The 26,703-nt window shown below is 44.9% G+C and overlaps 1 protein-coding gene across 1 annotated transcript; it reads left to right on the plus strand.

Moving 5' to 3' along the window:
• The first annotated feature begins 17,463 nt into the window (after nucleotides 1–17,463).
• LAMTOR5 (late endosomal/lysosomal adaptor, MAPK and MTOR activator 5) lies at nucleotides 17,464–21,886 on the plus strand. The gene is made up of 4 exons (XM_061410868.1): nucleotides 17,464–17,673; nucleotides 18,528–18,589; nucleotides 20,784–20,901; nucleotides 21,567–21,886. The coding sequence occupies exons 1-4, from the start codon at nucleotides 17,639–17,641 to the stop codon at nucleotides 21,625–21,627; spliced, it is 276 nt and encodes a 91-aa protein (XP_061266852.1). The 5' UTR covers nucleotides 17,464–17,638; the 3' UTR covers nucleotides 21,628–21,886.
• The last annotated feature ends 4,817 nt before the right edge of the window (nucleotides 21,887–26,703 follow it).

Consider the following 26,703-nt stretch of genomic DNA (forward strand, 5'->3'; position numbering starts at 1 on the left):
AGCGGGGTGGGGCGGGGGAGGTGCACAGCATGCAGCTGGCTGACATACAGACTCTGAGATGCAGAATCTTTATGGCCCTTATCTTTAGAAGCACAAAGCAAAATGACTAGCCCCTTGAATTCTACATACTTCTTTTTTTGTTTTTTGGCTGCGCTGGCTTTTGTTGCTGTACTTGGGATTTCTCTAGCTGGAGTGATGGGAGGTCCTCTGTTGCAGTGCTTGGGCTTCTAATCGAGGTGGCTTCTTTGTTTGGAGCACGGGCTCTCGAGTGCAGCTTTCAGTAATTGCGGCACGTGGGCTCAGTAGCTGCAGCTCCCTGGCTCTGGAGCGTGGGCTCAGTAGTCGTGGTGCATAAGCTTCGTTGCTCCGAAGCATGTGGAATCTTCCCAGACCAGGGATAGAACCTGGGTCCCCTTATTTGGCAAGTGGACTCATAACCACGGGACCACCAGGGAAGTCGTCCCCGCCCCCCCCCCCCCACGTATAACTCATACTCACACAAAGCATGAGATGGTTGGCTGGCATCACTGACTCAGATGGACATGAGCTTGAGCAAACTTCAGGACATAGTAAAGGACAGGGAAGCCTGGCTTGTTGAAGTCCATGGGGAGTAGCTGAGCAACAACTCACACAGAAGAAAGGGCAGAAAACTCCCCACTTCACTTGCCAGGAGGCGGAACGCTGCCCAGGAAAGTTGCTCTTGGAGCTGTGGAAGGAGCTGTGGGTGCCCCACCTGAGAGCTTCCCTCATGCAAAGCAAGAAGCCCCCTATAGGAGACACGGGAAACACTCTCCAGCTGCCAGCCCCCTGTGAATGCCTTTGCTTTGCTAAGGGCACTTTCAGAACAGATAGAAAAGGCAGGCGTTTCCTCTTCAGCCTCCTTTGCACCTAAAGCCAGGCATGTGATCCAGGCTGCATCACTTAAGCCTACCCACATGAGACTTCAATTCAGAGGCTCTGCAAAAATCCTACCCTGCTAGCAAGGGCAGCAACAGAGGGGTCTGGCTTCAGGGGCACAGTGGTTACAGAATTGGGTTCCTGCCACAGTAACAGCCTTGGTGCCACAACTGTTGTGTGTGTTGCTGTGACACCAGTGGCAGGGGTGGCATGGTGGGATTAGAGCTTCATCACCAGAAGCTTAGACTGAGCTCTCCGGCCTGCCTAACAATTGGGTAACCATGAACTACTCAGTGTCAGTTTACTGATTTTTTTTTTTTTTAAAGCTCTGAGTTTTTGTTTGTTTGTTTTTTGGCTGTGCTGGGGCTTCCCTAGTTGCAGCACGAGCCCAGTATCATTTTAAAATTTCCTTTCCTACTCTATAAGCCAGGGTCAGCTTCTGTTGCTTGCAACTAAGAGCCCCGAATGACAGTCTAGTTCAACTTCGCCTCAGCCATCATTTCCTGAGGTCCCGGCAACAAGAGCAGCACTCACATGTTCGCTGTCTGCGGTGGTCCCAGCGACTGGGTTAGGGGCTTTGTATGCATGTCTCAAGGAGTTCCTACACTGTGAGGTGGATACTATTCTCATCTTCTGTGAGAGGTGAAAAAAATCTGAGCTATCAAGGCATTAGAGGACTTGTCCAAGGTCTTACAAGAGGGTAATTCAATGTTGCAGCAGTAGGTAAGCTCTCATAGTTACACTCGGATTCCAGGAGAGACAGTGGCAGTCAACTGCTCTGCATGGCAGGATGCGCAGAACTAGGCGGACCATCTGTCTTCACAACATTCTCTACTCTGAAGGAAGGACCAGAAACACTTCATTAAGTTCACAGAGGGTGAAGTAAAGACACAAAGATGGTTCACTGTCCGAGGAGGATTTTTCCAGGACAGTGGCAGAGATTATTAAGAAGGGATCACATTGTTACCCCACAAGCATGTTTTCTGAAACTTGCAAGGGGAGGGCTAAGGGAGTCCACGCCTGGTAGACAGTGAGGAGTAGCCAAAGAAGCTGAAAGCCTGCATTTAATTAAAAAGCATCAGTTTGCTCAGGCCTGCACTGCAAATACATTCTAATACAGGTAATTTCTGTTCCATTCATTTTCAAGCACTTATTTCATTTATGCAATTCCAAGGCCAATAAATCTTGGCATTAAGGCTGGCTTGATGCGTGATGCAGACAGTCTAATTAAGGATAGGGCATTTTATCAGCTCCTCGAAATTTCCTTTTCCCTAGTATACAATTTTTTATACGGGGCTGATCTTTTTTTTATTCATAAGGGCTTCATTGCCATTCATCATAGCTGCGTTAACTGGGCATCTAATGAAGACTTGGATATGGAAGTCTGCATCTCATCTCTCCTCAACAGGGAAATTAATAAAGCAGCAGGAAAATAGCTTCCTGAACTGAAATGTTTTTAGCCCACCCTGAGTCATCTAAAATAAATTTTGCTTGTGTCTTCCAAAATTGGGTTTTGTATAAACTTTAGGAGACAATATTCAATTTCAGCTCACACCCACTGACAGCCTGTACCCTACTCCCCTACTTAACACATCACTTGGAGAGGCTTGGATCAGAGTAGCCACAGCCTATTTTCCCACTACCCCCTCTACACACATTTACTGAGAACCTGTCATAGGCCAGGTTCAGGGACAGAAAACAGGCTCTAGAAGGCCACAGTCAAATGAGCCATGTTACCACTATTGGCCAGTGTAAGAAAAACATCTTAGTTAACCAAGCATCAAGGTTGGGAGCAAGCTAGGAAGATTAGCTGCTCTATCCTTTTGCCTCTGAGAGTGAGCCTCCTAACTCTTTTCTCCATAACTGTTGCCTGTGATCACAGACATTAACTTTTATGGATATGTGAGTACACTGGGTTTCCCAGGGGTGTCACAACAAAGTACTACAGGCTGAATGGCCTGAACAACAGAAGCATATTGCATCACAGCTCTGGAGTCTAGATGTCCAAAATCAAGGTGTCAGCAGGGGTGGTTCCTTCTGACAGCTGTGAGAAAGGGTTCACTCTTTGGCTTGGAGATGGCCATCTTCTCTCTCTGTCTCTTCACGTTGTCTTCCCTTTATGAATGTATCTAAATTTCTCCTTTTTATAAGGATGTCAGTCATATTGGATTAGTGAAAGTCACTCAGTCATGTCTGACTCTTTGCGACCCCATGGACTGTAGCCTGCCAGGCTCTTCTTTCCGTGGAATTCTCCAGGCAAGATACTGGAGTGGGTAGCCTATTCCTTCTCCAGCAGATCTTCCCAACCCAGGGATTGAACCAGGAGCTCCTGGATTGCAGGCGAATTCTTTACAAGCTGAGCTACCAGAGAAGGACCCACCCTAATGACCTCATTTTAACTTGATTACCTATGTAAAGACCCTGTCTCCAAACAAGCTGACATTCTGAAGTACTAGGGGTTAGGAGTTCAACATATGAATTTTGGAGACACACAATTCAACACATAGTAATGAGTGTCTCTAAAACTGATTTAACTGGGAAATGCCCTGGTGGTCCAGTGATTAGGACTCCACACTCCCACTGTAAGGGGCCCAGGTTTGATTCCTGGTCAGTGATCTAAGATCTTGTAGGCTGTCCGGTGCGACTAGAAAAAAAAATTTTTTTTTATTTAAAATAAAATAGGTGTAAATAAGCAGTAGCAGCACAAAACAGCTAGAACACTGCATAGAGGGCTAAGAATTCCATGTTCAAGTTCTAAATTAGCCACTTCCCCTCTCAGAGTCTTGGATTTCTTCTCTAGAGAATAAGAGAGCTGGACGGGGCCTCCAGAACCCTCTCATCCCCCGGGATCCTGTTGCTGACAAAGTGAAAGAAGTTGAAGCAGCACAGCAGGAAGGTTAATGATGAGGCTCCCCCACTCACTAGAAAACTGATCCTGAGCAAGGACTGATGTGAGCCTTGGGGATTTTTTTTGTTTTTAATACTCTAAAGTGAGGACAGTGATAATACCTACTTCAAAAGGTTCTGAGGACTAATAAGGCCTGTGAATTGCCTGACATACGGTTGTCACACCAACCGTTATGTTATGAACCTCTAAAGGTATTACTGCTCTTATTACTACCAGGAATCAGGCGTTGGACCTAGGACTCGGCTCTCAGGTGGTGTCCGCGATGATCGGAAGGCAGGGGTCTGTGTCCCAGGGTCCTATCCCATAGCTCACGTGGAGTGAGAGGCTGCAGCTGGCAGGATTCCTGTGAATTTTGTAGCCATTCTCTTCTCCAAGGGACCTTCCTGACCCAGGGATCAAACCCGGGTCTACTGCATTGCAGGCGGATTCTTTACCGCTTGAGCCACCTGGGGAAGCCCAACTTTCCCCACCTCCACCTTATCCAAATCCCATCCCATTCTGACATCCACATTCATGTCATTAGGGTTAGGGCTAGGATTTCAGGTGATTTTTTTTCTCACTGTTTTATCGATTTTATACACCCTAGAAAAGTTTAATAAAATCTATTTAATTATCTCATTTAATGCAGCCCTGTGACCTCACCCCCACATGAACACTAGATTGCTTGGGGTCTGTAGTAATCATTCAGCTCTCACCTTCATTGAACTGTTAATTGTTCATATGTGTCTCCACCTAGACTGAAAGTAACTTGAGAAAACAAATGGGTCTTCTTAGTGATATTTAGCAAAGCTTATTGATTGACTCCCACAATGCACTGGCCCTCTTACATAAACTATCTCATATCCTCCTGATGACACGATGAGGCAGGTAATGGTGCTCCTGCATCACAGATGAGACTCTGAGGCTCAGAGGTCGCATGGGTAGGCAGTGACCAAGCTCAAAGTCCAATTCCACATTTGTCTGACCCTGAGGTCACCAACCTAGCCTAGTGCTGTCCTCAGCAAGCTACCAGCTACGGAATCATGAGCGCTCCTGTCCCTCACCTAGGCTCCTCCGGCCTGATGGGGTTTTCCGTGGGCTTGCTGCCCCCTGGTGGCCTGTGAAGGCCTGCTCCCCCTCCCAGCTTCAGGCTCATTCCACTCCAGACCTGAGACCCTAAGCACCTCCAAGAGTTACCAGCGGGGCTGGCCTTGGTGCAGCAGAGCCCTCTGCACCTACGGGAGGGTTAGAGCCTCTTGCAGAGTGTCACTTTTTAAATGGACCCCCCTACCAGGAGGATTCTGCTCCTAACAGCCAAAGAAGAGGGCTTAGGGTCCGGGGCCAACACCTGTGAGATGACCCACAGGGTTTGGTTCACCCCACCCAGCTTCTCATCTCCCCCTTCCCAGTCAGGACACGTGGGCGTGGACACTCTCTGCAGAATCCGCCTGGGATTTCCATTTCCCAAGAGCTTGTTTACGGACCAGAGGAGGGAGAAAAGGATAAAGGTGGTTAAAGTGAAGAGCTTAAAGTTTCTTTACGTAACACAGAGTCCTTTTCTCAAACAACCCATCAAGATTCTTCAATAAGTACTACTGGATTCCTATTGTGCTCCGCAGCTGCAGTGCTCAGGATGCAGAAAACACTCTGTCTTGAAAGTAAACATATAAAAAATTACAATTCAGTGAGACAAGTACTCTGATATTGGCGTCCTGGGACTTCAATCACACGAAAAATGGTTATCAGCACTCAACACTGAGAATAGTTTCATCACAAACTGAAGAAAGTAGAAAACAATGAGGGCTCAGACACCTCCTCCAGCTAACCATCACTCCAACCCCCAGCACTTCTGTAACTCATATAAGCCATTTGCTCCCTCTGCCTACCTGGGCAGGGGAAAAACAGCAGGAGGACACAGCAAGAGGGGGTGGTGTGGAATAGCCTGTCTTTCCATCTCTGGAGGGACAAGGATGTTTGAGCCAGTGGTCATCCTTTTCCTATTTGTTCGTTTGCCCTCCAAAGACCTTCCTTAACAGAATAAAAAGTGATCACTACCTTTTCTGAGACTCCTATAATGACTGTGGAAAATTCTGAAAGAGATGGGAATATCAGACCACCTACCTGCCTCCTGAGAAACCTGTATGCAGGTCAAGAAGCAACAGAACTAGACATGGAACAACAGACTGGTTCCAAATTGGGAAAGGAGTACATCAAGGCTGTAAACCGTCACCCTGCTGATTTAACTTATATGCAGAGTACATCATGTGAAATGCCAGGCTGGATGAAGCATAAGCTGGAATCAAGATTGCCAGGAGAAATATCAATAACCTCAGATATGCAGATGATACCACCCTTATGGCAGAAAGTGAAGAAAAACTAAAGAGCCTCTTGATGAAAGTAAAAGAGAGTGAAAAAGCTGGCTTAAAACTCAACATTCAAAAACCTAAGATCATGGCATCTGGTCCCATCACTTCATGGCAAATAGATGGGGAAACAATGGAAACAGTGGCAGACTTTTTTGGGGGGCTCCAAAATCACTGCAGATGGTGATGGCAGCCATGAAATTAAAAGATGCTTGCTCCTTGGAAGAAAAGCTATGACAAACCTAGACAGCATATTAAAAAGCAGAGACATTACTTTGCCAACAAAGGGCCGTCTAGTCAAAGCTATGGTTTTTCCAGTAGTCATGGTCGGATGTGAGAGTTGGACTATAAAGAAAGCTGAGTGCCAAAGAATTGATGCTTTCAAACTGTGGTGTTGGAGAAGACTCTTGAGAGTTCCTTGGACTGCAAGGAGATCAACCAGTCCATCCTAAAGGAAATCAGTACTGAATATTCATTGGAAGGACTGATGCTGAAGCTGAAGCTCCAATACTTTGGCCACCTGAGGCAAAGAGCCGACTCACTGGGAAAGACCGTGACGCTGGGAAAGGTTGAAGGCAGGAGGAGAAGGGGACGACAGAGGATGAGATGGTTGGATGGCATCACCAACTCGATGGACACGAGTTTGAGCATGCTCCAGGAGTTGGTGATGGACAGGGAAGCCTGGAGTGCTGCAGTCCCTGGGTTCGCAGAGTTGGACACAACTGAGCGCGACTGAACTGAAGATGCTCCAGCCCAGCAAAGTTTTACACCACAAGGGACCACTAGGGGGCGGTACTGCAATGGCAAGCTGCCTGGGGCAGGACTTCCACCGCCAGCCCGCCAGCTTTTTACGTTTTCTAATGCTAATTTTTAAAGACTGTTTTAAACTGCTCTTTCTAAAATTTAAATGACCCATAGTACGTGACCCCTGCTGTTGCTGCTAAGTCGCTTCAGTCGTTTCCGACTCTGCGACCCCAGAGACGGCAGCCCACTGGGCTCCCCGTCCCTGGGATTCTCCAGGCAAGAACACGTGACCCCTAAGTTAATATAAATAATTTCTCTAGGGCAGAAATCTAAAACTCCCGAATTACAACATTCAAGACTGGAATTAAGAAGGGGACAAAAAGTAATTTTTAAGGCAGCTGCAAGTTTCTCACGGTCACAGCTCGGGAACGAAGAGAGACTCTGAATTTGAGAAGAGCCTTGAAGCTGAGCCCCAGAACAGAAGGTGTACTGTAAAAGCTCGAAGTGAGAGGATTGGAGAAAAGGTAGATCCAGGAGTGATGTAAGGAGGGCTTAAGCACAGGGAGTGAGTATCGGCTTATGGAGGATGGGTGAACTCGGGACATAAGTCCCATTTTTATCAAAATGCTACCAATCTTACTGTAAATTGGCACCACCTTTCTGGGGTACAACATGTAAGTGCATATTAAGTCTTAAAAATGTCAATATCCTTTGACCCAATAATTCCATCTTAGTAACTTATAAGGAAAATTTTTAACTGCACAAATATTTGGCTATAAGGATATCCAGCATTTGTAAAAGCCAAAACCCCCAAAATAACAAAAAACTATAAACAACCTAACTTCACTTTAATATGAGTTGCTTAAATCAATTAAGGACTATTTTGTAAGTATTACAAAGGATGTGTAAATAAAAACTTACATGTGCGTGCATGTGTGCTCAATCGTGCACACTCTTTGGGCCCCCATGGACTGTAGCGCCACAGGCTCCTCTGTCCATGGGCTTTTTCAGGCAAGAATTTTGGCGTGGGTTGCCATTTCCTTCTCCAGAGTGTAAGGTATAGTTCAGACCGAGACAGAAAGAGGAAAGACAACCTCAACAGAAGTAGGTTACCTTTATTCAGGCAAGGAGGGGAGACAGTCGGCCTAACGACCAGGCTGAGCGCTGAGAGGGATCAGGGAGGCTCCATATTTATAGGGAGGTTTGTGGAAGCCATAAGGGAAACATGAGTCAGGCAGGATGTTTTGGGTATTCTTTAGTTGAGATGGCATTTGTAGTTGGGCAGGGGGTGATAAGTCTTCTGGGCAGGTGCAGGGGGTTACAGGTGAAGGTTTCTGGACAGGGGGTGATAAGTCCCAGATAGATGCAACCTACCTGGAGCATCAGGGCGGGACCTAAAGTTCTGTTTTGTTTTCTCTGAAGTTAGATGATTCAGCAAGGGTCTTTGAGACTGTTGTTTTCTTTTCTAGGCCCAAAAGACTCCTTCATTCCAGACCCTGAAATCATAAAAAAATGGGGAAAAGGGCGCCGTATCTCTCTGACTACTTCCTGCTGGATAGGGGTGACGATTTTGGGTCTGGAATGGAGGATCATCCTAGGGCCTAGGGTCTCCTTTTTCTGAGCTTGGGGTGAGGCTCTCGAGAAGAAGAATGGTCTTGACCTGATCTCGAGAGATGGCCCAAATCCATTCTTGGAGAAACCTTTGAAAGAGATTGAAGAGACAGGGTCCAAATAAGAGGAATAGAATGATAAGTACCAGTGGTCCCAGGAAAGGGAGCAACCAAGAGAGGACCTGTTGGAACAGGTTTTGGGGACTGTAAAGGTTTTGTAACTCTTTTCTGCGGCCTTCAATTCTGTCTCTAAGTTCTTTGACTCTGCCCTGGACTATGCCTGTTTCATTAACAAAATAGCAATAGTCCTCTCCTAGGAAAAGACAGGTCCCTCCCTTTTTTGCAGTGAGAAGGTCCAGGGCTCACCTATTTTGTAGGGCCACAGAAGCTAATGAGTTAATTTGTCTTTGGATTGAAACGAAGGACTCCACTACCTGCTCCATGTCTTCATTAAGTTCTTGGGACAGCTTGTAGTAAAAATGGGCCGAGGTCGAGATGCCCCCAGTCCCAGGGCCTAGGGCTGCTGCCATGCCGGTACCAATCAGGATGGGGGCTATGACAGCTCGTCTTTTCCTGTGGGAAAGTTCTCCTTGGGGGTAGACTATTTGTTCTACCTCTTCTTCTTTGAGGAATGTTAGGCCCAGGGTCAGGAAGACCAAGATACAAAGTCCAGGGGGGTCCAAGGGGAGACATGAATATGCATAGGTCCCGCAGAGAATGAAGATTCCCGGATTGGTGCAATTATTTGTGCTGTTCCAGAGAACCCAAGTGGAACAGAAGGAGGGAGCGGAGTTTATAAGACCAGTGTAGTTGGGAGTAGAGTAGTTGATACAGGTTAGGTTTGAAGAGGCTGAGAGTAGGACATTGTCAGAGACTGGCCCAATGAGTTGTGTAGTTTTTTTGTTGGGAAGGGGAAGTATAGTTGCCCTGTAACAGCCAGGTTGAAGGTAAGGGAGTTGCTATGTGCGGTGAGAGAGACAGTGACATGCATATCCAACACTGGGATGTGTGTTGTGTATACTGAAAGAATTGGAAGGAAGAGTTGAGAAGGCGGGTAAGGTTGCCAGAGGGAGGTTTTAGGAGAGGCCGTAATTGGGAAAGGAGGTCTAAGCGTTTTTAAGGCTCAGGGGTTGCCTGTAACCGGGAAATTATGTTCTTTATGACTTGTTCTTGTTTCTTTTCCCAATTTTGATCTAGTACCCCGCCCCCGTCTGAGTTCCCCTAGTGGGTAATGGGATAGAAACATATGTTTCTTCCATTTGGCTTATGGCAGGTACTCACAAAACTCCCTCTCTTTTGTACTTTAACAGTGAGTAGGGATTTGGACTTCTGCCCCCGAGGTTCATGGTGCATGGTTTTGGAGCTGTATTATAACATGAGGAATGTACATAGGAATGAATGTCAGAGCAGGGGCAGGGAGTAGCCAGAAGGCTGTGGAGTGCAGCAAGGATAAGGAACAGAGAAGTCATGGGGCTGTTAGTTAGGCAGTGCAGAGGAAATAGAACCCTAGGAGTGGAACACAGCTAGCAATGCAGGCAATACCCACGGAAAGATGAAGGATAGGTGGCCAGTCCTGAGGGGAGACAGTTACTAGACCTATAGCAGGATTAAGATTAAGAGTGCTATTATAGTTAGAGAGACAGGGAGAGGCCAGTCAGGGCGAGGGGAAAAAGGCTCCAAGTTGGTGGTTGTTTGAATCTGAGGGGGAACAGTGTTCATTAGGATGTAGAATGATGTAGAGAATGAGAGTAAAGAAATCAGTTTCGTCTGAAGTCAGGTTGTAGAAGGTTCCCTGGAGCCACAGTTGAAACACCAGTGTGTCAGGTCTTTGAAGGAGGTTCCTGTCAGGGTGCTGGTCCAGAGGTCTTGTAGTAGTTGGGTCAGGATCGGTTGTAGGTTAAGGAGAGTCCAGGTCACTCAGTGTCTTCTTGGATGGTTGACAGAACTTGTTGCCTGGTGGATTTTAAGGAGGTGGGTCCTGTGAGGGAGACCTGATAGGGGTCAGTTAAGGAGGGAAGTGCAGGGTCAGAGGTGACCCGTTTTAGGCAAGAGAGGTGTACCCAGGAGGTGACCTTCTCGAGTTTAGCTGCAGTTGGGGTAAGGAGGGTGATTTTGAATGGTCCCTGCCACTTTGGGTTTAGGTCACCCTGGGGATTATCAGACAGATAGACCATGTCCCCAGTTTGTAAAGGGGGCAGGGAGGCTTGGGGGTCAGGGGCAGGCACGTTGTGGTTGACATATTTCCAGAGGGCATTGCGGAGTTCCGCCAGCAGAGGGGAGCGTAGGAAGCTTGGTGTGGGAGGAGGTTCAGGGGGGAGTCCAGGAGGGAGCATGGGCCTTCCATACATCACCTCAAAGGGGCTCAGCCCCAGGGGCTTTCTGGGCAAAGCCCATATTCTGAGGAGAACAATTGGCAAAAGTTTAGTCCAATCCAGATATACTTTGAGGGTTAGTTTAGTAAGGGTTTTTTTTTATTCTTTTCATCCTTTCTACCTTTCCTGAGGACTGGGGATGGTATGGAATGTGAAATTTCCAGGGTATCTGTAAGAATTGGACAAGTTGTTGGGTGACCTTGGATGTAAATTCTGGGCCATTATCAGACTGTAAGGATGAAGGCAGGCCAAACTTGGGGATAATTTCTGTGAGGATTTGGGCCACGGTGTGGGCTCTTTTGTTTGTAGTGGGAAATGCTTCTACCCATCCCGAAAAGGTGTCCACAAGGACCAGGAGGTATCTGACTCTCCAGACTGGGTGCATATGAGTAAAGTCTATCTGCCAATCCTGTGCTGGAAGCCTGCCTCGCATTTGATGGGTTGGAAAGGATGTCGGTTTAAGGTTGGAATTGGGGTTAGTACGTTGACATGTTTGACAGGAGTGGGTAAGGTTATCTAAATATTGTTGGTCAGCATTGGATATGGGGAAGTGGTTATGCAACAGTTGAGGAACTGTTGGAGTGTCTTGGATTAGGGATGAAAAAGTGAGTGTAGACAAGAGAGGATTTCTCTGGTGGTGGGAGGGTCGGGTGGAGTCAGAGCTAAGATGACAGGAGACTGGAGGGAAGGATGGGACAGGGCTATCTCCTTTGCCTTCTGGTCTGCAGCATTGTTGTAGGCTGATATGAGACTTCTCTTTTGATGTCCGCTACAATGGAGGATGGCGGCTTTATTTGGTAAGAGTGCTGCTTCTAGAAGTTTGTGGATCAGGTCTGAATTAATAATGGGGGATCCCTTTTGGGTTAGAAAACCTCTCTCTCTCCATATTAGGATGTTTGAGTGAAGTATGTTATAGGCATATTTGGAGTCTGTGTGGATGTTAACCCTTAGATTTTTAGCCAGAGTCAAAGCTCTGGTGAGAGCTATCAGTTCTGCCTGGTGGGAGGTGGTGTGAGGTGGCAGAGGTGAAGCTTCAATTGTCTGGGTCTCGTAATTGTGGCAAAGGTCCCCCTGGATGATGGTATATCCTTCTGCGAAGGGTGGGGATTTTTGAGAGCTGCCATCAATGAACCAGTGTGGGGTGTCTGGGTCTAGGATGGGCTGATCTGTTAAATGTTGGAAGGGGTTTTGGGTAAGATCTACTGTTAGGTTGAAGCTATGTAGGAGAGGGTCTGTTGTAGAGGATGTGGGTATTAAGCTGGCAGGGTTAAGGGGAGAGCAGGGAGAGAATGAGAGCTGAAGGTCGAGGAGAAAGCCATGTAGGACCTGTACCCTGGAAGGGGGAAGAGAGAGGAAAGTCCAAAGTGATAGTAAGTCTCAGAAGGTGTGTGGAGAACAGACTGTTAAAGGGGCATGCCTAGAGAGTTTATTTGCTTCGGGTACGAGGGCTGCAATAGCAGCCATGGCCTGTATGCAGGGAGGCCACCCCTTGGTCACCATGTCAAGCTGTTTTGATAGATAGGCTATGGGAGCCCAGGTGTCTCCAGCCTGCTGACACAGAAGTCCCAGGGCCTGTCCTTGGTTGGAATGGGCAAAGAGAAAGAATGGTCTGGTGTGATCTGGCAGGTGGAGAGTTGGCACTCGGAGGAGGCTCTGGGTGAGCTGGCGAAGAGGATTGGCCAGCGAGGAGGGATTAAAGAAGAGCTCATCCAGACATCCTTTAGTTGCCTCATAGAGCGGCTTTGCAATGAGGGGAAAGTTAGGAATCCAGATACAGAAAAAGTTTAGGAGATCGAGCATAGACAGGAGTTCCCTTTTTGTTTTTGAAAGTGGACAGTTAATCAAGGTCTGGATTCTATCTGGGGGGATAGTTCTTTGTTGATGGGATATGGAGAGCCCCAGGTAGGTGACGTTTGTCTAGGCTATTTGGGCCTTAGATTGGGATACCCGATAACCACAGGATCCCAGGGCCCCAAGGAGTTTGGCAGTATGTTGAAGGCAGAGTTTTCCGGTTGGGCTACAAAGGAGGAGGTCATCTATGTATTGGAGGAGATGACTCGGGGCTAGGTCAAATGTCTGTAGGTCCTTTTGTAAAGCCTGTCCAAAAAAGTGGGGACTGTCTCTGAACCCCTGGGGGAGAACTGTCCATGTTAGTTGTTGGGAAACGTGAGTCTTGGGGTCTTGCCAGGTGAAGGCGAAAAGGGGTTGGGAGAGGGAGTGGAGGGGGATGGTGAAAAAGGCATCTTTGAGATCTAATACGGTGAAGTGGGTTGCAGTCGGGGTATGGTAGACAGAAGGGTGTAAGGGTTAGGGACTACTGGGAATGTCGATGTGATGGCCTCATTGACTTTTCGCAGATCCTGGACCAGTCTTCAAGAGTTTGGTCCCTTCCTTACTGCCAGAATAGGGGTGTTGTGTGGTGAATGGGTAGGAATTAGGATAGAGGCTTGAAGAAGACGGTCTCTGATAGGTTTAAGTTCCTTGTGGGCATCCGGAGTGAGAGAGAGTACTGTTGTTGGGTGATTATAGTCGAGGGGTCTTTTAGGGTAATGTGGACTGGGGGATGCTGTTTGGCTATGGAGGGGTGATCAGTGTCCCAGACTTGGGAGTCTAAGGGTAGATCCAAGGGAAGGTCAGGGGTGAGGGATAGGGACTGTCCAGCTGCCATCTGCATGCAGAATATAGAGACTGTATCGAGGTGGGGTATGGTAATAAAGACCCCCAATTTGGATAACAAATGTCTCCCTAGGAGTGCCATCGGGCACTGAGGCATTGAGGAATTAGTGTATAAGGGTCAATCTTCCAAATTGACAGAGTAATGGAGGGCTGATTTTTGGCCTTAGAGGAACTCCAGAGACCCCCTTGATTGTGAGTTCTGAGTCTTAAGTTGGGCCAGAGTAGGAAGTTAAGAGAGAGAAAGTGGCTCCAGTGTCTACTATATAAGAGGTCTTTTTTTCTGGCCACTACCCCGTCTACCCTAAGTTCCAAGCTCGTGTTCGGGACATGGGCTGGGGGTTGGAACCCAGGCCCCATCATTGGAACAACTCTCGTAGTGCTGGGCTGGGGTTCTGGGGAGAAGTGGGGGTTTCCCCAGAGGCGCCAGGGCATCCCTGTGGGCATTCCACTCTCCAGGTCTGGGAGGTGGGGACCTCTCCAGGGGCATCAGGGCACCCCTGGGGACAGTCCATCTTCCAGTGTCCCCATTGGCCACAGGTTGGACATGCTTTTGTGGGGGGCTGTGGGTTTGGGCATGCCTTTGCCCAGTGTCCTGACCAGTTGCATTGGAAGCAGTGTCCAGTGGCGGGGGGGGGGGGGGTGGTGGTCTTAAGCCCCATTCTGGGATGACTTGGGCCAGGCTGATCTCTTTTTTTAATTGCTGCCACCAAAAAGGCATATTTAGCTTTTCTCTCATGTTCTTTTTTTCTCTTAGCCTCCTCTTTATTATTGAACACCTTGAAGGCTACTTCTAGAAGGTCTCTTTGGGGGTCTCAGGGCCCTTTTCTAGTTGTCGAAGCTTGCGTCTAATGTCAGAGGCGGACCGGCTGATGAATTAACGTGAAGGTAGAGTAACCCAGCAAGGGTGGTGATACCTAGGTTGGTATACTTCTGCACTGTGTCTGTGAGGCATGCTAAGAATAAGGCTGGATTTTTTTCTGTCCCTTGGGCGATTTCTCTGACTTTATCATAATTGACATGGATATGAGTATTTTTTTGCATTCCTTTGAGAATGCAGGTAATCATATGATTGAGTTTTTTGATACCTGGGTCACTGAGCTGGTAAGTCCAGTGGGGATCTAACTGAGGCACCACCTCATCAGCAACTGGGCTATCTCAGTCTTGGTTGTGTAAATGATCAGCATGGGCTTTTGCCACTTGCCAGATACAGTCTTTTTTGTCATGGGTGAGAGTGGCATTTAGGATATAATATATGTCACTCCACTTGAGGTTATAGGCCTGGGAGAGTCTCAGGAATTTTTTTTCTGTATCTGGTAGGATTTTCAGAAAATGACCCTAACTTTTCTTCTATCTGGCTCATATCTGACAATGAAAATGGCACGTGGACTTGGGTGGAACTTCTGGTCCTGCCACCTCTCTCAGGGGAAACGTGTTGGGTACATGACCATGGGGGTGGGGCGGGGGGGAGTCGGGGAAATGGGGTAGCAGGGTCGAGGCGGATTCAGGAGAGGTTTCTAGGCCAGTAGGAGAGTTGGATGAAGGGGAAGGAGAGTGTTGGCGGGGTGGCGGGTAGGGACAGGCTTGTCCACGGGGTCGAACTCCGAGGGTGCGAAGGTCGCGGTCTGCAGTTAGTTGAGGAAGAAGAGCCCTTTTGCTTGGGAGGCAAGGTGCATAGACGACCTCATGGGTGGAGCAGGCCTTGTATAGGAAGGGCCTGCTCCGAAGGGCCCAAAAGGCCTGGGCATATGGGACCTCCGACCACTTGCCATTCTGTTTAAGGAAGTCAGTGAGATTTTGAAGAATGTTAAAGTCAAATGTGCCGACCTCAGGCCAGCGGTCTTGATTGTCTAATTGGTATTGAGGCCAAATCTGTGTACAGAGTTGTTTTAAACGGTCATCTTTGAGTTCAGTGAGTGAGAGTGGTTTGAGATTTTTGGGAACACAGGTCAGAGGGGAATCTTTTGGGACAGATTGGTCAGACCCCATAATTGAAAGGCAAGCGGAGGCTCCTATTGAGAGCTGGAGTCGTCACCCGTAGTCGCAATAGGAGTTATGAGAAGAGAGCTCTGTGTCGAGGTGGAGCATCCCCCACCGTCGCCCTCGGAGCGGCCCTGGGCCGGGGGTCCCCGGGACCCGGAGAAGCCTGAGTTCTAGGGCGCCTCTAGAACACCATCTGGATCTTACCTTAATCTAGGGGCTGGCTTGAGTGGAGTGTTGCGTGTAGAGCAGTAGAATGGCAGGAGTTCCCTATTCTGGAGGTCGTCAGAGAGAGAGAGAGAGGGGGCGCGGGTACAGCCGAGGCCTGGGGGGTACGCAAAGCATCAATAAAGCCTTAGCCCAAGGCTTGCACCACTCACGAAGACACTAGGCGTCCCCGAGGGGAACTTGAGCCCCGGGAGAAAAGTGAGCTCAGCGGATGTTCACCCTCCCAGGCTCCGAGAAAATGGAAAGCAACGAGAGGAAGGGAGAGTGAAAGAGGGTGAGACGAGTGCCTCGCCCCTTCCCAGTTTCGGCACCAAGAATGTAACGTATAGTTCAGTCCGAGGCAGAAAGAGGAAAGACCACCTTAACAGAAGTAGGTTACCTTTATTCAAGTAAGGAGGGGGCGACAGTTGGCCTAACGACCAGGCTGAGCGCTGAGAGGGATCAGGGAGGCTCCATATTTATAGGGAGGTTTGTGGAAGCCATAAGGAAAACACGAGTCAGGCAGGATGTTTTGGGTATTCTTTAGTTGAGATGGCATTTGTAGTTGGGCAGGGGGTGATAAGTCTTCTGGGCAGGTGTAGGGGGTGGAAGGTTTCCGGACAGGGGGTGATAAGTCCCAGATAGATGCAACTGGCCTGGAGCATCAGGGCAGGACCTAAAGTTCTGTTTTGTTTTCTCTGAAGTTAGATGATTCAGCAAGGGCCTTTGAGACTGTTGTTTTCTTTTCTAGGCCCAAAACACTCCTTCACAGAGGATCTTCCCAACCCAGGGATCGAACTCACGTGTCCTACACTAGAAGACAGATTCTTTACCCCTGAGCTACCTGGGAAGCCACTTACTGACAGGGAAAAACATTTATGCTAAATACTGTGAAAAAGATCAGCAGCAGAATTGTATACCCAGTATGTGTGTCAATTTTGCTTTAAAAAGATACAACAACAACATAAAAGCATTTACTTGCAAAGATAATTGGTTGAAGAATAGTCTCCAAGGGATTAATATTCATCTTTGGACAGAGACTATGGGTGGGCTAATTAACTTTTTTAAAAGGTTATTCTAAAGTAGTCCTGCTGCTGCTAAGTCGCTTCAGTCGTGTCCGACTCTGCGACCCAATAGACGGCAGCCCACCAGGCTTCCCCGTCCCTGGGATTCTCCAGACAAGAACACAGGAGTGGGTTGCCATTTCCTTCTCCAATGCATGAAAGTGAAAAGTGAAAGGGAAGTCGCTCAGTCGTGTCCGACTTTTAGCGACCCCGTGGACTGTAGCCCACCAGGCTCCTCCATCCATGGGATTTTCCAGGCAAGAGTACTGGAGTGGGGTGCCATTGCCTTCTCCGAAAGTAGTCCTACCTAGTCTTTATCACAAGGGCCAGGTTTTTTCCCTTGCCAAAGGGGAAGAACCAACATTTTCCTTAAAATCCCGACAGTTTCCCCAAACCTCCATTAGCCTCGTTCCATCTCGTCCTCTAGTCTGTGTTCAGTCGTTTCCCCTACAAGCCTGGGGATCCTTCACTGGGGTCCTGTGTCGCTCTTGTCTGTCCCTGCCCCACCGCCTGGATGAGATCCCGCGGAACAGGGCAGGTTATTTATTGTAAAACTTCAATTAGATCTGGCCCGACTTCTCGGAGTCGGTGGGACTGCAGATCTCCCGCCGCAGGGAACATTCCACGCCATCCAGTCGCCCGTCGCCCGTCGCCGCGCGGAAAACAGAACCCCTGCCAATACGCGGCGGCGGGCGCGTAATGATGTCATCCTGAACATAACGCGCCGCGAAGTTTGTCCCTTTGGAGGCGCCGTCCTTGCTCACGGCCCGCTCACGTCATGTGACCGCCCGAGAAGCACCTGACACCAGTGGCGAAGAAGAAGGAGGCGACCCGCGACGAGATGGAGGCTACCTTAGAGCAGCACTTGGAGGACACGTGAGTAGTATCCTTGTCGGCCCGTCCTGGGGTCGCGGGTGGAGAAGTTGAACGGGACAGACTGCGAGCTGCGAGCGCCGGCTGGGCGTCTAGGAGACGCTCTGTCCCGGAGCCTCCGGTGGGGGTGCGAGGTGACCCGGAATTAAATCGCGCCGGGGCTCCGCACACTCCCTCCCGAGCCGGTCTCCGCGGTCCGAGCCCCAACCCCTCTGTTGTGCTGAAATTGTCTGGACAGGGTCGTTCTTCGACAGTTTCAGGAACCTGGTTCTTTTGAGGGAAAGATGTACCACCTGTGCCGAGCCCTGCCTTTATAAACGTAAACACACATGCTTATTTCCTTCCGGGTGTAACCAGTTACTTGTCGCCTAAGGAAATGAAAGGCATCCCTTAAATTTTTCGAATGAGTAATATCTACATAAAATCCAAAATTGGAAAAATATAAGACAGCGTACAGGGGAACGCCTCCTTCCCATCAGTACCGCTGAGCTTCCCACTTCCTCTGCATGAGGCAACCCATTGTTACCTAAGAGTTTCTCAGCAGTTCTTTCAAGTGAGTAGGTATGCTAAAGTATGCGTTTTTAACAAAGGCAACAAAATCCCAGCTATTGCAGCGTTCCTGGCACTCCAGAGCTCAACAGTACCGTGCCAGTCTTTTCTCTTATGAGAGAGAAATTGGTTTAACTTCATTCAAAATAGTTGTAATTGAAGTTTTCTTGGGGTAGGAATGGATGATAAGTGAAAAAAGATTGAGTAACACGAATTTAATGTCTGGTACATAGAAAGCCTCTTTGTGTTATAATTAATGTCATTTTCCCACATCATTTTCTTCCTTTTTCCTGTGTTCCTGGAATTAGAATGAAGAATCCATCCATTGTTGGAGTCCTGTGCACAGATTCACAAGGACTCAATCTAGGTTGTAAGTATCTCACATCATCCCTTTTGGTGGACTGCATAGCACTTGATGTTGACTGAGAGCCTGCTGCTAAGTCACTACAGTCGTGTCCGACTCTGTGCGACCCCATAGACGGAAGCCCACCATGCTCCCCCGTCCCTGGGATTCTCCAGGCAAGAACACTGGAGTGGGTTTCCATTTCCTTCTCCAATGTGTGAAAGTGAAAAGTGAAAGGGAAGTCACTCAGTCGTGTCCGTCTCTTAGCGACCCCATGGACTGCAGTCTACCAGGCTCCTCTGTCTATGGGATTTTCCAGGCAAGAGTACTGGAGTGGGGTGCATTGCGTTCTCCGGACTGAGAGCCTAGTGTGCTATTGTTCTCTAGTTTTTATTTCTTGTTATCCGGACCCTTTCTGGGGACTTTTATGAGAGTAGATATCATCTCCAAATAACAAGATTAGAAAACTGAAACTTCTCAATTGACATTTGTAAAAGTAGAAATGTTCCTTGCAGTTCTGGCACTGCACAGTTGCTGCTACTGAAGTAGTATTTGAATCATTTTAAATTGGGTCTAGAAAGGACTTAAGATAATGACAGTAGTTACTATTTATTGAATAGATGTTGGGGCTGCTAAGCTCTGTATACATTATCTCTAATTTTCACAGTAACCCTGCTAAATGTGTGATGGTGTTATTTTTCAGTTCAACTTCACTTAACGGTAAGTGAGTAGGCAATAAAAATGTGGGATGCAGGGTTGGACACACGTAGGTTCAACCCCTTGCTCTTCTATTTACTAGTAGTGTGAACTGGGACCAAAAAGAACATCTCAGAGGCTCAGTTTCTTTACTGAGTTGTTTTTTAATAATAAATATTACGGAATTGCATCCATGAGCTCTTACTGTGTACCAGGTACTATTCTAAGTGCTTTACATACACTAAGTCATTTAATCCTCATGACAACCCTATGAGGTAAAGAAACTGAGGCACAGAGGTTGAGTAAATTTGCCTAAGGTCACACAGTTAGTAAATGGTTCAGCTAGGATTTGAATCTGACTCCAAAGTCTTTTAATCACAGTACTATAAGATTATATATATAATACACTCAACACAGAGTTCAGACATAATGCTCAGTAAATGGTAACAATTACACATGAGAAAATAAATCCAGAAAAGTAAACAATGGAAGGCTTCAGCTAAGTCATGTCAGAACAAGTAAACCCAGGACATCTTGTTCTTTACTCCTCTGTACTATGGGGCTTTTTAAAGCTCAGAATTGTTGCTGGCAGAGTAATTGAAAGTAGTAGTCTGTGTCACCCAGTTAGATTTTGCACACAGACTGGTTGGTTGGAGGAAAAAGGGCAGATTTTTTTGAGGTGCTTCCCACGTTCATAAATGGAAAGGCTGAAATTCAAGTGCAGAAATCTAAAACTAAATGTATTCCTTCAAGAAACCTTCAAGGCCCAAACGACTGCACTGTATGTCCGATTAATGTTTTACATAATAATAATAAATCCATCATCCCTGCCATAGTGGCATATCTGTGACCTGACTTAGTTTCAAGCAGAGGGGCTTGTGTTGCCTTTATATACAGAAAGATATTGTAAACTTAGTAATTACTTTTTGGACCTGGCACCTAAGATTTAGTTATTATTTACAGGCTAAAACAAACATTAGTAAAAAGTCAATTCTGTTGCTCTTTGAAAACAATCAGCTTATTCTAGTGGAAATAACTGCTCGCAGAATATTTATATATGCTGTCAAGGTGATCTTACAGCTGAACTCCTGAGTAAAAATCTTTATATCCTTTGAGGTTGAGCTCAGTAAAAGGAAATCAGATTTCCCATGAGGAATTAGTTTCAACGAGTCTCTGGCCCTTACCGGCTGCTTTTTGTCAGTCTCACCTCTGAATTTCTTCTTGGTTTCAGTTTGCTTTCAGATTGACTTGAATTATAGCTTACTCATATGCTTGAGAAGGTGTTTAGAGACGGTGATGGGAATGATCTGGAAAACTGAGTAGTTATGACCTTACTGAGTTAAAAGCTGTTGTTGGTTTTCTGGCTAACGTAACCAGCTGAATATCAGGGCAGAATGATTTTGTCACCACATAACCTAAGAGACCATGAGAACCCTCTTTTTGTGAATAATTCAATTCAGTTCTGTGGTACCTCTGTACTCATGTTTGGACAGTCAGGCAACATGATATCATCTCTGTGTTCCAGGCCGCGGAACCCTGTCAGATGAGCATGCTGGGGTGATATCTGTTCTAGCCCAGCAAGCAGCTAAGCTAACCTCGGACCCCACTGATATTCCTGTGGTGTGTTTAGAATCAGATAATGGGTGAGTAAATGGCAACAGATCCCTTCCTTTCCTATTTATTCAGGAAAATGCCTCAGAAACGCGACCAGGGCTTGCCCTGTGTTCATCAGTGATTCCTCACTCCAAGTACTTGGAGGGAGCTTCCACCCTTTGGACAACAGGACCAGATAGGTTGGTCTCTGAAGCTAATGTGCTTTCAGACCACAATGACATTTAAATGAAGAGTAAGAGTTGTCATGAACTATCATAAAAGAAAGTAATAAATAACACAGAGGAAGACTCAACAACAGAAACAATGTCTGTAATAACAGAAGCACTAAAGACATTTCAAGTGAGAGTCCTCCGAATAATAGTGAAAAAAGCAGAATACAAAGGTATGCACATTATGATCACAGTTTTGTATCAATAAAATGAGAGAAAATGTATATATAGTATACATGCAGATGAAAAAAAGGAAAATATTAATAGTGGTTGTCTTTGAGGGATAGGATTATAAGATTAATTTCACATTTATATTTTATACTTTCCTGTATTTCCCAAATGTTTTATTGTGTTTAGATATTGCTTTCATATATAGAAAAATAAGTATTACTTTTTTAGTTGTATCCTAAATCAAACAGCCTCTTTAATCTTATATTGCCACCCACTTGTAGCACTGTATTGATATCTTCCATGTTGCCTTTCAGGAACATTATGATCCAGAAACATGATGGCATCACAGTGGCAGTGCACAAAATGGCCTCTTGACATCTCGTATCACTTCTCCTGCATATCAGTTCTTCCGCAGCCTGTCACAGGGACTTAGTTGTACCTTATGTTAATTATCTCATAGAACTATTAAACCATTCATGTAATATGCATTGGGCACTTTTCTGTTAATTTTAGAGTAGGTTGCTTTTTGACACTTTGTGGATTTAGTTAGGAAAGGATCATGTTTTGAAGCAGCAGGTTTAGGCCACCTTGTATATAGAATTTTGTTAAGTTTAATAAACCTGGTTGGAGGAAAGCTTGGATCTTTTCTGAATTCTTTAAACTCTTAACAAATGTTCATTTTTTCAATTATCAAATTGTAATTTTTCTTAAAAAGGGTAACTACTACAAATTGTTTTCTTTCAGAAGCTCCTGAAATACATAGATTCTCACAGAAGCATCTATGGATATGTAAACCAAGTCAAGCTTACTGTTACCCCATAATAAAACATAATAGCAGATATCATAAGTATTTACTATATGCCAGGAACACATTTAATTCTCATTAACAACCGTATATGGGTTTTCCTAGCAAAAAGGTGGAAGCAACTCAAATGTCTTACCGATGGGTGAATGGATAAGCAAAACATGGTATATACATACCATGGAATATTATTCAACCTTTAAAAAGGAAGGAAATTTGGACACATGCTATAGCATGGAGGACTCTGGAGGACATTATGATAAGTGAAATAAGCCAATCACAAAAAGACAAATACTGTATGATTCCATCTATATGGGGTGCTACCAAGAGCAGAAGAATTCATAGAGACAGGAAGTAGAATGGTGGTTGCTAGGGTGAGAGAGGGGAAAAATGGGGAGTTACTGTTTAATGGGGTACAGAATTTTTGTTTTACAAGATGAAAAGAGTTCTAGAGATGGAAGGGGTGATGGCAGCAACAATATAAATTATTTAATCCCACTGAACTGTACACTTAAGGATGGTTACAATTAAAAAAATGATTACAATAGTAAATTTTATGTTTTATGTATTTTACCACAATAAAAATTTTAATTTAAAAACATGAATAAAAATACCACATGAACTAATAAATAATTCAGCACAATTACAAGAGGAAGATCAACTTATAAAAGTGAAAAGGATTTTTCTATATCTCAAAATAGAAAATAAAAATTTGCAATAACAATAATAATGAATTTAGGAATTTAATAAAGGATGAAAAAAACTTGTATAGGGAAAAAATTTTTACTCAAGGATTAAAAAATGAGCAGCACTAAATAATTATACAATGTAACAAAATATCAAATCTGCAAAGAATTTTTCCTGAATATAGTTTTTCTAATAGTAATATAGTTTTCCTGATTTTTCAATATAGTCCTAATAAAGATGGTGGTAGAAAATTTTTTTGTAAACTTGATACACTTTTCTAATATTTCATGGAAGAATAAAGTTTTCATAAATAGTTGTAAAAAAAGAAAAAACCCATATGGTAGGTACTCATTTGTCCCATTTTGCATTTGTATAATTAAGAGATTAGCAGTCACCATTTGTACCTAAGATTCCAACTCCGAATCTTACTTGTCTTGGTTTCTCCCATACAACAAGGCAAATCAATCATAATTGTACATAAATTCCTTCCCTCCAAAGCCTCCCTCCCCTTCCCTCACCCCCTCCCTCCAGGTCATCACAGAGAGCCAGACGGGGCTCCTTGTGCTATACAGCAACTACTCACCAGCTATCCATCTTACACCTAATAGCATGTACATGTTGAAATGGACAGAAGACCTAAACAGAGCCTTGTTTTTAACAGCCCAATCACTGCAGAAATAGGTATGATTGGCCAGAAGAAAATCTACCGTTCGAAATACATGCTATCTTCTTTTCAGCCTTTATCATTCTCAACAACAGAACGGTGCACAAGCAGATTAAAAAGTCTCCATTTTGTTGAATTTGAATGCAGCTTCTGTTGCGTTCTAGCAGTTTAATATCTGACAGTATAAAAAGAAATCTCCAGAATAATATTCAAAAATACCAAGCACCTACAAATAAAAAGTGCTAAAGTAAGCCCAGTGGCCTACTCCTATAACTTAAGAAATGGTGGGAACTCTCCCCAAATCTTAACTCTTGTGCACAAAGAGTGAGGACAGAAAAATTCAGCTAAAAATAAAATCTTGGTAGTTCTGTATTAACACTCTTAAGTCCCTAAGTGCCAAAAAGTATTCATGGGCTATGTTTGTCAGTGGATTGACAGTGGTGACAGGAAAATCATGCTGCATTCTTGCTGAATAACTTTAAGGCCAAGAGTTAGAAAGTCAGAGGTTGAGGGAATTATTTATGCTTAGTTGAAGATCCTAAAAGCTTTATGAAATCAATTGGGTACAGATGTCAGAATTGAACCAAAAAATTGAAAGCATTTCCTCTAAAGTCAGGAACAAGACAAGGGTGCCCACTTTCACCATTACTATTCAACACAGTTTTGGAAGTTTTGGCCACAGCAATCAGAGCAGAAAAAGAAATAAAAGGAATCCAAATTGGAAAAGAAGTAAAACTCTCACTATTTGCAGATGACATGATCCTCTACATAGAAAACCCTAAAGACTCCACCAGAAAACTACTAGAACTAATCAATGACTATAGTAAAGTTGCAGGATATAAAATCAACACACAGAAATCCCTTGCATTCCTATACACTAATAATGAGAAAACAGAAAGAGAAATTAAGGAAACAATTCCATTCACCATTGCAACGGAAAGAATAAAATACTTAGGAATATATCTACCTAAAGAAACTAAAGACCTATATATAGAAAACTATAAAACACTGGTGAAAGAAATCAAAGAGGACATTAATAGATGGAGAAATATACCATGTTCATGGATTGGAAGAGTCAATATAGTGAAAATGAGTATACTACCCAAAGCAATTTATAGATTCAATGCAATCCCTATCAAGCTACCAACAGTATTCTTCACATAGCTAGAACAAATAATTTCACAATTTGTATGGAAATACAAAAAACCTTGAATAGCCAAAGTGATCCTGAGAAAGAAGAATGGAACTGGAGGAATCAACCTACCTGACTTCAGGCTCTACTACAAAGCCACAGTTATCAAGACAGTATGGTACTGGCACAAAGACAGAAATATAGATCAGTGGAACAAAATAGAAAGCCCAGAGATAAATCCACGCACATATGGACACCTTATCTTTGACAAAGGAGGCAAGAATATACAATGGATTAAAGACAATCTCTTTAACAAGTAGTGCTGGGAAATTTGGTCAACCACTTGTAAAAGAATGAAACTAGAACACTAACATCATACACAAAAATAAACTCAAAATGGATTAAAGATCTAAACGTAAGACCAGAAACTATAAAACTCCTAGAGGAGAACATAGGCAAAACACTCTCTGACATACATCACAGCAGGATCCTTTATGACCCACCTCCCAGAATATTGGAAATAAAAGCAAAAATAAAGAAATGGGACCTAATTAACCTTAAAAGCTTTTGCACATCAAAGGAAACTATTAGCAAGGTGAAAAGACAGTCTTCAGAATGGGAGAAAATAATAGCAAATGAAGCAACTGACAAACAACTAATCTCAAAAATATACAAGCAACTCCTACAGCTCAACTCCAGAAAAATAAATGACCCAATCAAAAAATGGGCCCAAGAACTAAATAGACATTTCTCCAAAGAAGACATACAGATGGCTAACAAACACATGAAAAGATGCTCAACATCACTCATTATCAGAGAAATGCAAATCAAAACCACTATGAGGTACCATCTCACACCAGTCAGAATGGCTGCCATCCAAAAGTCTACAAATAATAAATGCTGGAGAGGGTGTGGAGAAAAGGGAACCCTCTTACACTGTTGCTGGGAATGCAAACTAGTACAGCCACTATGGAGAACAGTGTGGAGATTCCTTAAAAAACTGGGAATAGAACTGCCTTATGATCCAGCAATCCCACTGCTGGGCATACACACTGAGGAAACCAGAAGGGAAAGAGACACGTGTACCCCAATGTTCATCGCAGCACTGTTTATAATAGCCAGGACATGGAAGCAACCTAGATGTCCATCAGCAGATGAATGGATAAGAAAGCTATGGTACATATACACAATGGAGTATTACTCAGCCATTAAAAAGAAAACATTTGAATCCGTTCTAATGAGGTGGATGAAACTGGAGCCTATTATACAGAGTGAAGTAAGCCAGAAGGAAAAACACCAATACAGTATACTAACGCATATATATGGAATTTAGAAAGATGGTAACAATAACCCTGTGTACTAGACAGCAAAAGAGACACTGATGTATAGAACAGTCTTATGGACTCTGTGGGAGAGGGAGAGGGTGGGAAGATTTGGGAGAATGGCATTGAAACATGTAAAATATCATGTATGAAACGAGATGCCAGTCCAGGTTCGATGCACGATACTGGATGCTTGGGGCTAGTGCACTGGGACGACCCAGAGGGATGGTATGGGGAGGGAGGAGGGAGGAGGGTTCAGGATGGGGAACACATGTATACCTGTGGTGGATTCATTTTGATATATGGCAAAACTAATACAATTATGTAAAGTTGAAAATAAAATAAAATTTAAAAAAAAAAGAATTCTGCTCTTGATATTAAGCCCCACATGATTAATAAGAACCATTTTTAATGAACTAAGTATACCAATAGCAGGTCATTTAAGTGCAGTTACTATACATACAGAGTCCTCACAACAAACTTTCAAATAATATTAGCCACAATTTACAGGGCTGGAAACAGATTCAGAAAGGGTAACTTGCCCGGAGTCTGCAGACTTAAATAACGGTAAGGTGGAGATTCTACCCAAGTTTGCATTTCCCACTGTACCTCAGAGTTTTCTGTATGAAAGATATGTTTCAAGGGGTTCATCTCTTACAGCATATTTGCAGCTTTCCTAGCCTCAGTGAATGACTCACTGTTCTGCTGCATTTTAAATCGGACCCCGCCCTCAGTATCAGACCTGTCTATCAATACAAAGCTAGCCTCTTGTCATCGTATTATCAGAATCAGCCCTGCTTTAAAGAGTAACAAGTTCCTACCCTTCCCCCCAAAAAAACTTACA

This window comes from Bos javanicus, chromosome 3, assembly GCF_032452875.1.
Source record: "Bos javanicus breed banteng chromosome 3, ARS-OSU_banteng_1.0, whole genome shotgun sequence".
Taxonomy (NCBI): Eukaryota; Metazoa; Chordata; class Mammalia; order Artiodactyla; family Bovidae; genus Bos; species Bos javanicus.